The sequence below is a fragment of the Sorex fumeus genome, unplaced genomic scaffold (genome assembly GCF_029834395.1).
Source record: "Sorex fumeus unplaced genomic scaffold, SorFum_2.1 ptg000065l, whole genome shotgun sequence".
Taxonomy (NCBI): Eukaryota; Metazoa; Chordata; class Mammalia; order Eulipotyphla; family Soricidae; genus Sorex; species Sorex fumeus.
In genome coordinates this window covers 639,239-651,520 of record NW_026606122.1, presented here as the reverse complement: position 1 = coordinate 651,520, position 12,282 = coordinate 639,239, and the positions used below count along the sequence as shown (strand labels likewise).

The 12,282-nt window shown below is 42.3% G+C and overlaps 1 protein-coding gene and 1 pseudogene across 1 annotated transcript; both read right to left on the bottom strand.

Moving 5' to 3' along the window:
- Nucleotides 1-350: 350 nt before the first annotated feature.
- On the bottom strand, nt 351-1,166 carry CENPVL3 (centromere protein V like 3). The gene has a single exon (XM_056128635.1). It carries the CDS (start codon nt 1,164-1,166, stop codon nt 381-383), a length of 786 nt encoding a protein of 261 aa, XP_055984610.1. The 3' UTR covers nt 351-380.
- Nucleotides 1,167-9,781: 8,615 nt separating this feature from the next.
- Nucleotides 9,782-11,657, bottom strand: LOC130036709 (coiled-coil domain-containing protein 112-like; annotated as a pseudogene).
- Between the last annotated feature and the right edge of the window lie 625 nt (nt 11,658-12,282).

Genomic DNA, 12,282 nt, shown 5'->3' with positions numbered 1-12,282 from the left:
CAAACTGTGTGAGAAATAAAACCGCTCGACACAAAGGGTAACTTGAAAAAGTAGAGGCACTATTTGTACTGACTGGAGGGTTATCACAGAAAAACTCGTTGTGCGCTCAGATATTTATGCTAAGCAAAACATCCTGTCAGGGGAGGGGTAGAAGCTTGAAGCGAACCCACAGGTCCATCTGTCAAACCAGTCCAGCGAGAAACAGGCCTTTGACAGGACAATTTATACAAGCCCAGGAGAGTCACACACACACACACACACACACACACACACACACACACACACACACACACACCGCCACATTCACCCACCCCCCTCCTCCACCAGCGCACAGCGAGCGTTTACGGGACGCCGGTCATTTTCTGAAGAGAGGCAGGGGTTCAGGTGGTGGTCTTGTTCGCGACGGTCTTGGGCTCCTTGGTGGCCTCATCACCCGATGAATCACAGGTAACCTCCTCGACGACCACGCTGCGCACGGTGCCCGCGTCCAGGCAGTGCGGGGCAACGCCATAAACGCTCGGATCAGAGACAGAGGTGTGGAAACTCTGCACACCGCACTTGATGCAGAAGCTGTGCAGGGCCGGGTGCTTGTTGGACTGGTAGGTGACCATGCTGTCGGCGCCCCGGAGGAGCGTGAAGCGCGACGCCGGGACGAGAAAGTAGCGGTGCTGCTTCTTCTTGCACAGCCTGCAGCTGCAATCCAGAACGCTCAGGTCGGCGGGCGCCCAGACCGCAAAGCGCACCAAGCCGCAGTGGCAGCCTCCGGTGTGGTTCACCAGACCCGGGAACTCGAAGGTGTCCAGCAAGAACTTGGCAGCACCCTCGCAGCTGAGGCCCCGTCGCTTCCTGAATGTCTCCCAACGCTCCCGCTGCGCGCCCAGATCCATCTCACCATGGGACCAGGGGTTCGCCAGCGTCTTCCCGGATGCTAGTTCATCTTTGGAGCCAATTCCGCGGGCACGCCGCCACCCGCGCTTCCGCCGCAACCGGGCAAAATCCTTCTTGGACGCCCCAGCCTTTCTCCGGGCCCCGTAGCTCCCCATCCGGACTCGGACAGCTGGGCGCCGGCCGCCCATGACAGCGAAGGCAGCACAGGACCCTGCACTGTCCCTGACACGCTTCCGCCCGCGCAGCTCAACGTTAGATCCGCTTTTCACTCTACCCATGGCGCCTGCAGCTCTCCCAGGGTGTGCTTGCTCCTTGGCTTCTTAGCAGATTACTAAATAACCGCTTTGTCCCATCCGGATTGGCCACTTGTTGAATGCGATGCAGAAAGGCCCCTCCCTCTATCTTATCAAATCCGGCGTGACTGGCCATGAATTCTTTCATAGAAGCCAGTGTTTACATTATGTGCTTCTGCTCACAAGTATTCTGCTGTTGTCTAACAGTGGAAATGATTCAGGACATCCAAAGCACAACCTATTATGTTCAGTTATTAAAAAATATATGTAAACTAAAAATAGTGTGATCTTTCTGATGTAAGAAGCAAAAGAGGGCTCCTGAGTATCTGACAGGTTGGACCAAAAACTCTAGAAAAAAACAGAGAATTGGGCAGAGGATCAATAACCGTTATTCCAATTATTATTAGCACTGCACTGTAGCACTGTCCTCCCACTGTTAATAGATTTGCTCGAGCCAGCAACAGTTAACATCTCCAGTGTGAGACTTGTTGTTACTGTTTTGGGCATATTGAATAGTCACGGGTAGCTTGCCAGGCTTTGCCTGCAGATGGAATACTCTCGGTAGCTTGCTGGGCTCTCTGAGAGGGGTGGTGGAATCAAACCCGGGTCAGCCACATGTAAGACAAACGCCCTACCCACTATGTTATCGCTCCGGCCCAGGTTATATTATCACCAGACACTAAACCACAAATTTCAAATCTCAGGAAATACCAAGCAGCATATATATTAAAATGCACATGCATGCACATGCACATATGCACACTCACACAATACTCCACACTTTCCTGGGCATTATATTCAAACTGCATAAAACTAAAGACTAATAGTAAACTTTGAAAATAAGCCAAAAGGAAAAGAGTTTATATACATATGACTATGGTATGAATTACAGGTAACTTTTCATCAAAAATAATTCGTAGAGAAGGATTGTGGACTGAAATGTTTTAAAAGTGCATTGAAAAGAACAACCATCTTCTTGAAATCCCATTTCTTTAAGAGAATAATTAAAATGAACATGGGATAAAGAATTCTCATGTCAAAACAGCTGTCCAATGACAAATGAGTGTAGTATGAAGATATTGCATAAATGCATAGTGGACTAACATATATCTGGAATGATGAAATAATGAAATTTGCTGCAACCTTAATGAAACTGGAAGATATGTTGAGTATAGTATGTCAGAAGAAGCACAACATAGGATGATCGCATCTGTGGTATATAAAGTTACTGGACGAGGAAATACCATGTAGTAAATGGAGGATACCTAGATCACTTAATTTTTCTAGATCACTCTTGACCACATATTATTTTTTAAAATTTTTATTAAATTATTAAATTATTTATTATATATCATTAAATTATTAAAGTACCACCATGAGGTACAGTTGTAGACTTACAAATTTTGTGCTCGAGTTTCAATTTTACAATGATCAAATACCCATCCCTCCGCCAATGCCCATTTCCCACCACCATGGATCCCAGTATCCCTCCCACCCCCCATCTCACCCTGCCTCTGTAGCAGGGCATTCCCCTTTGTTCTCTCTCTCCTTTTGGGTGTTGTGGTTTGCAAAAGAGGCATTGAGTGGCAATCACAGAGAAGGAAAGAAATCAAGGGGGGGAAGAAGTTGTGAAAGAGAAGTAATGAGGGAACAGGGGCTAGAAACTTGGGTACAGCAGTGATGTGAGAGAGCCAAAGCAGACTCAACAACATCAAAAATATGAGAATCTATATGAAAATATGCTAAATGACAACCATAGAACTTTAAAATGTCCCTGTCAAGGTGGCAGGTAGAAGGGTGAGAGAGTGAGGGGGGAGTAAGGAACACTGGTGGAGGAAATTGACACTGGTGGTAGGACTGGTGTTGGGATATTATATACCTAAAATGAATCTATCAAGAACTCGTTAAATCATGGATCATTAATTAAATAAAAAATTAAATAATACTCATAATAAAAATTGGCCAAATGAATATCCAGGAATCTCTATTTGCTAAGAGACATTCTTCAATCAGAAGGATCAGGAAATATGCTCTAACTTAAGAAAAATAGATTTAGGCAATACAGCATCTTTTATATTTTCTATACCTTTGTCATTTAAACCACAGCTGTTTTCTAAAAGACTATAGTAATAAGGTTCCAGAGTGATAGTACAGGGGGAACAGCACCTGCCTTGCAGGCAACACACCAAGTTCAATCCGGGCATCCCATATGTTACCCCAAGCACCGCCAAGAGTTATTTCTGGGCACTGAGCTAAGCAGAAGCCCCAACCACTGCTGAATGTTGCTTAAAAACAAAAAGTATAAATATATTTATATTGAATCACCATGAGATACTGACAAAGCTTTCATGATTGAATTTTAGTTATACAGTAATGGAACACCCATTGCTCCACCAGTGAACATTTTCTGCCACCAATACCCCCAGTATCCCCTCATCACCACCCTCCCTCCAACTCTATGGCAGACAGTTTTCCCCATACTCTCTAGCTACTTTGGGGCATTATGGTTTGCAATAGATACCGAGAAGCTATTATGTTTGGTGCTTTATCAACATTCAGCACACATCTCCAATCCCAAATGATTACTCCAACCATCAAAGACTTAGTGATCCCTTTTCCATCGCAGCTGCCTTCTCCCCCAGCTAATGAGGCCGGCTTCCAACGATGGAGCAAGATTCCTGGTCCGTGTGTCTACTGTCTACTGTCCTTGGGTGTCAGTCTCATGTTATGTTATTTTATATTCCACAAATGAGTGCAATCCTTCTATGTCTGTTCCTCTCTTTCTGACTCATTTCACTTAGCATGATACTCTCCATAACCATCCACTTATAAATAAATTTCATGCCTTCATCTTTCCTAACAGCTGGAAAGTATCCGGCTGTTAAGAATTGTGTAGATGTACCAAAGTTTCTATAACAGTCATCTGTTCTCAGGCATTCGGGTTGTTTCCAGACTCTGGCTATTGTCAAGAGTGCTACAATAAACGTACAGGTGCAGATGCCATTTCTACTGTGCTTTTTTGCACTCTCAGGATATATTCCCAGAAGTGGTATTGTGGAGTAATATGGAAGCTCCCATATTGTTTTCCAAAATGATTGGACCAGTCGGCATTCCCACCAACAATAAAAGAGTCCCTTTCTCCCAACATCCGTGCCAGTATGGTTGTTCTTATTCTTTTTGATGTGTGCCAGTCTCTGTGGTGCGAGATAATATCTCATAGTTGTTGTGATTTGCATTTTCCTGATGATTAGTGATGTAGAGCATTTTTTCATGTGTCTTTTAGCCATTTGTATTTCTTTTTTGAGGAAGCTTCAGTTCAGTTCTTCTCATTTTTTGATAGGGTTGGAGTTTTTGTCTTGTAAATTGTACTAGTGTCTTGTATATCATGGATATTAACCCCTTATCAGATGGTTATTGGGTAAATATCCTTACCATTCCGTGTGCTCTTGCTGTCTTTTGGTCATTGTTCCTTTTGACGTGCAGAAACCTCTTAGTTTAATATAGTCCCATTTGTTTATATTTGTTTCCACTTGCTTGGTCAGTGGTATTTCATCCTTATAGATGCTTTTAGCTTCAATGTCATGGAGTGTTCTGCCTATATTTTCTTCCATGTACCTTATGGATTCAGGTCTGGTATGGAGGTCTTTAATCCACTTTGATCTGAATTTTGTGCCTGGCATTAGATAGAGATGAGAGTTTAATTATTTTTAGGTAGCTGTCCAGTTTTATGAGCACCACTTGTTGAATAAGGTTTCCTTGTTCCACTTCACATTTCTTGCTCCTTCATCAAAGACTGAGTGATCATATTTGATTGTGTGACAGAATAATCAACTCTTTTCCATTGGTCTGTGGGTTTGTTTCTAGTCCAATTACATGCTGCTTTAATTACTACTGCTTCATTTGGAGTTCGGAAAGGTGAAGCTACCAACTTTCTTTTCCCCAAGGATTGTTTTAGCTATTTGTGGTGGTTTATTGTTCTATATGAATTTCAGTATGTAAAGTAAGTAAAGTAAAGGCCCTCCCGTTGATCATCGATTTGCTCGAGCGGGCCCAGTAACGTCTCCATTGGAGACTTTGTTGTTACTGTGTTTGGCATATCGAATACATCACGGGGAGCTTGCCAGGCTCTGCTGTGCGGGCGAGATACTCTCGGTAGCTTGCCGAGCTCTCCGAGAGGGGCGGAGGAATCGAACTCGGATCGGCCATGTTGGCTGCGTGCAAGGCAAACACCCTACCGCAGGATAGTTTTGTCTATTTCTTTGAAAAATGTCATGGGTATCCTCATAGGAACCACATTAAATTTGTATATTGCTTTAGGGAGTATTGCCATTTTGATAATGTTAATCATTCCTATCCATGATGTATCTACATTTCCTAGTTTCCTCCTTTATTTCCTGCAGTAGGGTTTTATAATTTTCCCTTCATATTTCCTTCAACTCTGTAGTTAAGTTGATTCCAAGGTACTTGATTTTCTGAGCCACTATTGTGAATGGGACAGTTTTTTTTCTTTGTGGGTCACACTCAGTGATGTTCAGTCATTATTCCTGGCTCTGCACTCAGGAATTACTCCTGGCGTTGCTTGGGGGACCATATGGGATGCCGGGGATCGAACCCAGATCGTCCGCGTGCAAGGCAAACGCCCTACTCACTGTGCTATCACTCTGGCCCCGGGATAGTTTTTTTTTTAACATCTCTTTCTTTATTTCATTATTTGTATATAGGAAAGCCATGAAATTTTGGGTGTTGATTTTGTAGCCTGCCACTTTACTATAGAAACCTATTGTTTATAGGAGATTTTTTGTCGAGTCTCTAGTATTTTCTAAGTAAGTAAGTAAGTAAGTAAAGGCCCTCCCGTTGATCATCGATTTGCTCGAGCGGGCCCAGTAACGTCTCCATTGGAGACTTTGTTGTTACTGTGTCTGGCATATCGAATACTCTCGGTAGCTTGCCGGGCTCTCCGAGAGGGGTGGAGGAATAGAACTCGGGTCGGCCATGTTGGCTGCGTGCAAGGCAGACGCCCTACCCGCTGTGCTATAGTATCATATCTTCCACAAACAGTGATACCTAGAGCTCTTCCTTTCCTGTCTGTATGCCCTTGATATATTTTTCTTGCCTAACTGCCATGGCAGGCTGGAGCGATAGCACAGCGGGTAGGGCGTTTGCCTTGCACACAGCCAACATGACTGACACGAATTCGATTCCTCCGTCCCTCTCAGAGAGCCTGGCAAGCTACGGAGAGTATCTCGCCCCCACAGCAGAGCCTGTCAAGCTACCCGTGGCGTATTCGATATGCCAAACACAGTAACAAAGTCTCACGATGGAGACATTACTGGGCCCGCTCGAGCAAATCGATGAACAATGGGAGGACAGTGACAGTGAACTTCCATGGCAAGAAATTCCTGTACTATATTGAATAGGAGTGGCGAGAATGGGTAAACTTGTCTTGTCCCCGATTTTAGAGGAAAGTTATTAGTTTCTCCCCATTGAGAATGATGCTTGCTGTGAGCTTGTGGTAGATGGCTTTGACTATATTGAGGAAAATTCCTTCAATGCCCATTTTGCTGAGAGTTTTCATTATAAACAGGTGCTGGATCTTGTCAAATGCTTTCTCTGCCTCTATTGATATCATATTGTTTTTAATTTTTTTCTTTTATTGATATGATGGATTATGTTGTTTGACTTTCGAGTGGTAAAATAACCTTTATTCCCAGGATGAATCCTACTTGGTCATGGTGTATGATCTTTTTGATGAGTTATTGTATTCTGTTTTCTTGGATTTTTGAGAATCTTTGCATCTGTGTTTGTCAGAGATATTGGCCTGTAATTCTCTTTCTTTGTGGTATCTCTGTCTGCTTTTGGTATCAGGGTGATATTTGCTTCATAGAAGTTGTTTGGAAATGTTTCTGATTCTTAAATTTTCTGGAAAAGCTTAAAAAGGATTGGGGGTAAGTACTCTTTAAGGATTTGAAAGAATTCACTAGTGAATCCATCTGGGCTAGGAGTTTTGTTTTGAGGGAGACCTTTTATTACCATCTCAATTTCCTTAATGGTGATAGGTCTGCTCAGGTACTCCAGGTTTTCTTGGTCCAGCCTCGGGAGGCTATAGGAATCCAGGAATTTATCCATTTCCTTGAGGCTTTCTTGTTTCATGGCAAAAAGATTCTCAAAGTAATCTTGAGGATCCTTTGAATTCCTGTAGTGTCTCTTGTGATGTCCCCCTTTTTGTTTCTGGTTCAGTTTATTAAGGTTTTCTCTCTCCCTCCCTTTGTCAGTCTTGCTAGAAGTTTATGGATCTTTTTTTTTATTTTCTCAAAGAATCCGCTCTTGGTTTCATTGAATTTTTGGATTGTTTTGGAGCTTCTGTCTTGTTAATTTATGCTCTAAGTTTTATTATTCACTTTCTTCTGCCTGTTTTGGGCTCCTTTTGTTGGTCATTCTCCAAGCTCTTAAGCTGTGAAGTTAGAATGCTTATGTGGTGCTAAAAGTAGTCTATAGACCAAACATGATTGCCACTCAATGCCTCTCTGGCAAAACACAGTACCCAAAAGAAGAGAGAGAGAACAGGGGGGAATGCCCTGCCACAGCGGCAGGGTGGGACGGGGGGGTGATGGGGGGGAGGGATGCTGGGACCCGTGATGGGGGAGGATGGGCACTGGTGGAGGGATGGGTACTTGATCATTGTATAACTGAAACCCAAGCACAAAAATTTATAAGTCTATAAGTGTACTTCATTGTGTTTCACTAATTAAAAAAATGATAAAAAAAGAATGCTTATGTTGGTAATCAGTTCGCCCTTCCTTCCTTAAGAATGCTTGTAAAGCTATAAACTTTTCTGTTAACACAGCTGTTGTCATGTCCCATAAGTTCTGGTAACTTGTGTTTTCATTCTCATTTGTTTCCAGGAATCTTTTGATTTCCTCTTTGATTCCTTTTCTAAGCCACTTATTGTTCAGTAGTGAGCTGTTTAATTTCCAGGTGTTTGATTTAATTGTTTGTGTGTGTGATTCGTTTTTATTTTCACCTCATCATGGTCTGAGAAGATCATACAATCTCTATCTTCTTAATTTTATGTAGGCATTTTTTGTGGTCAAGTATGTGGTCTATCTTGGAGAATGTCCCATGCATACTTGAGAAGATTGTGTATTTAGCTTTTTGAGGATGAAGTGTTCTGTATAGAACAACAATATTTTAGTTGATTATAGTACATGTGTTTTCCAATTTCCAAGGTGCCAATTTCCAAAGTGCCACGAGAGAAGGAGAGTTGAGAATACGCTGTTACACTGCACCTGCACCATACATGGAGTCATATAATGTTGAGAGTAGTTGGATCAAGATTGGCTAAAGTATATGTTGTAAATTCTAAGGAAACAAGCAGAAGCAATTATAAAAGCAAAATGATTAACATGCAAACATAGGGAATGGTGGAATCATACAAAAAAAAAAGGCAGGGGCTGGAGAAGAGATAATACAGGGGTTCAATGTGCTTGTCCTGCACACATTCGACCCTGGTTTCATCCCCAGCACCACTTCATTTCTCCAGAACACCACAAGGAGTGATCACTGCACACATCCCTGTAAAACCCAAAACAAAAAGGAAAGAAATAAAAGTAGAAACAAAGAAAATAAGGTCAAAGTGAAATAAGTGAAAAAATGCAGTGTACACAGACAACTGTAAATATAGTTGATATTAATCCAGTTACATCAATAACCACTTTAACTGAGATTGGCATATGTGTGTTCAAAAAGTGTAGGAACGCTTGCCACGTGCTTTTGTTGGCCATGAGTCACTTACCCACCTGGCCGGCTGCCACCAATAGACTCATGAAGGAGGGAATAAGGCCACCAAGCTGGTTGGTAATCAGTCGCCATTTATTACTATCTCTGTCTCCATTCCAGACTCACACTCCTCTCATTCTAGTCTCACATACCCCTTTCAGTTTCACTCTCTACATCCAGTTTCATTCTCTGCCCCATTCCAGACTTACTCTGCCTCAATTCCTTCTCCCAGCATTAGTTAAGAGTCCAATCTCCAGGGTTGGGGGTAGCAGTTCCACATAGGTGAGATAGCATAATCAACATATGAAAAGTCCTTCCTTCAGGGAAGCTTCTTCTTTTTTTCAAACAAATACAAAATATTTATTACACAAAATGTAGTGATTCACAAACATTAATCTGTCAAACTTAGGAAAAGTACTTTTTTAAGTTAAAAAAACTTCTCATTGTAATTATTCAAGCTAATGTTTCTCCAAGTTATAAATATTATAAAATTTGGACTTAAAAATGTCACCCTATGATTGCCCCAGTTAGTATTGCTATGCCAGCACAAAAACAAAATATCTATGAAATGTTCAGAGTATTGAAATGAAATGTAACATAAACTATGCAAAAAAATTTATATCAGTGAGTCCAGCAAACCTATTAAATACCGTCTAAGAGTATGAACAGGAAACACTCATGGCAATGCTGCTTGGAAGTTTATACCGTCAACTCACAACACAGTAACCAATCCGACTAGGTTTTAAAGAACACAGTTTGTCACTGTCTTCTGGCGCAGGGTTACATGCGATCATTCCCGTCACCCTAATGACCATTTCCTTCTCTCAGAACCTTCCGTACAGCCCTTGTCTCCATGCTGGAATCGCCCTCCTGTTCACCTGTGGGGCATCAGGAGCAGCAGCCCGCAGCCCTTCCGTCCGATCTGTTTGGTGCGTTCTTCCCAGCTTTTTGATAGGTTTGTAAAGCCTAGAGGGGTCTCTGCTAACATTGTTTTCTACATTTTCTTTTAATTTTGCCAGTCTTCTGAGCTTTTCTGCCTTTTCATCTTCCTTGGACTGTTTCTCTTGAATTATCAATTTAAGTACATGTAAATCTCTTTCCTGAAACCTGGAAATTTCATTAGCAGCCATTTTTCTTCTTTCTGCCTTTTCTCTTTTTCCTCTCAGCTCCTTTTCAAGTCTCAAAGACTCTTCCTGTTCTTTTTTTTCTGCTGGGCATAGCTTTCCAGTTGTAATTTTAGCTTATGTTGGTGCTAGCGCTTTTTGCTGCTTTTTCTCTTTCTCTTCCTCTTCCTTTACCTGGGAAGCAGATTTTGTTGCTATTTCTATACTTTTCTGGTTTTTCCAAGCTTCAATGGCCAGTTTCTTCTTTTTTCCTTTTTTCTTCTTTTTGCTTCTGATTCCCTTCTTGTTTATTACCAAAAGGCATGTTTTCTGCCTTTTTCTTTAACTTGAAGATTTCCTCCCGTTTTTGCTACTTTTTAGCTTTCCAATTCTGAATAGACTCTTTCTTTATTCCAAAGCCATTAATTTCTGATACCATTACTCATGGTGTTGGACTTCGTCCGTCCCGTGTTCTTCCAGGAGGCTGTTCTAGAACTTCTTAGATGAAACTGGCTTCCCTTATGCTTGCTTCTCGCTTTGGATGGGAGAAGCATGCGGAAAGTAGACTATAGACTAAACATGATTGTCACCCATTGCCTCTTTTGCAAACCACAGCAACCAATAAGAGAGAGAGAACAAAAGGGAATGCCCTGCCACAGAGGCAGGGTGGGATGGGGGGTGGGAGAGATACTGGGACCCGTGGTGGTGGGAAATGGGCACCGGTGGAGGGATGGGTAGTTGATCATTGTATAATTGAAACCCAAGCACAAAAATGTGTAAGTCTGCAACTGTACCTCATGATGTCTCACTATTAAAAAAAAAACTCTGATGAGCATAATCCTCCCAGCTGCCCTGGAGCCCACCCGTCTGCTAGAGGAATCTTTCAAACTCCACCACTTCCTCTGGCAGAGCCTGGTACGGCTCTGTCTGGGTGGGGGCGGGGGGCTTGCTTGATGCAGCTCTCAACGCCTTCTCAGTTTCCGGGTTACCCAGAGCCCAGGTGTCAAGCTTTCTGGAGATGGCACTTAGCTCATTGTTAGTTATTTTTTCTTCTTTTATTAGTTCTTCATACATTAATCTCTGCTCTTTCTTAAAGGTATTCATTGCATTTTCAATTTCTTCCATCATATCTCTGAGCTTTTCAACAAAGTCAAGGGTAGGCTTCACATTTCTTAACTGGTGCTGCAGTTTCTTGACATTGTTATGTATTTTATCCAGTTGTTGCTGAATTCTTGCTCTTTCTGTTCTCCTATTGTTAATCAATTTATTTTCCAATTCTTCCAGCATACTATGCTCAATTCTGAAATCACTTTTTTTGGTTGTAGAAATGACTGTGTTTATCTTTTTCTATGTTAATAATGATTTTTTAATCTTTCTGCTGTGCGCATAAATTCTGTTTTCTTAGTCCAATTAACTTTCTGCTTCCGGTTTTGCAGCTGAAAAGAACGAATTCCACCTGCAGTACCAAAACTGCCATCATTCTCTTGCGGCCCGGACGCTGCTCCCACACCGCTCCGGCGCCCGCCCCCGCCCCTGCCCCAGTGCGGGCTACCGCCGTGGCCGCCACCGCCACCACCACGGTCGTCAGGGCAGCCATCTTTGTTCGCTGCGACATCCAGGCTTGAGGGCGGGGGTTCACCAAGTGCTCCTGGCTCTGGGGACGGGCCCCAGGGAAGCTTCTCGTAAGACAAAGGTCTCATCCATGTAGGTGATCTTTTCAAGAGTGGAATTTCATCTAAGGGTGTATTTCTCCTTTCCTTAGTCCCTATCCATTTAAACAGTCATCTTAAATTTAGTACTTAATAATCTTTCTAGTTATTTTGTATGAACACATTAAGAGATATATTAAGCTTAAAGGGTGGCTCTCCTGGGGATATCTCACGATATATCCAGACTACGGTCCCCAAGCCAGATTAGTCCCTTATATAAGGACTTAATTGTCCCTCAGTGAACAGTCTTCACACTGTTTCCTCTAAGGAAACTTTTTTTGTACCATTTTCAGCAGTTTTTCATGACAAACAATACAAAGTATATTATTTTGGTTCTGCTTTGGAGCAGGGTTTGGGGTTCGGGATAGAAACATCCAAAATATGGTGGTGGGAAAGTGTAATGGTGGTGGGATTTGTGTTTGAATATTAAATGTAATCAAATATTGTGAACTACTTTATAAAATAAAAATATTAAAAAAGGAGGGAAACACATTAGTCTTTCCTAACTCCAGT

Coding starts and splice junctions, on each gene's coding strand:
- CENPVL3 (XM_056128635.1), bottom strand. CDS start 1,166: ATGGGTAGAGTGAAAAGCGGATCTAACGTTGAGCTGCGCGGGCGGAAG.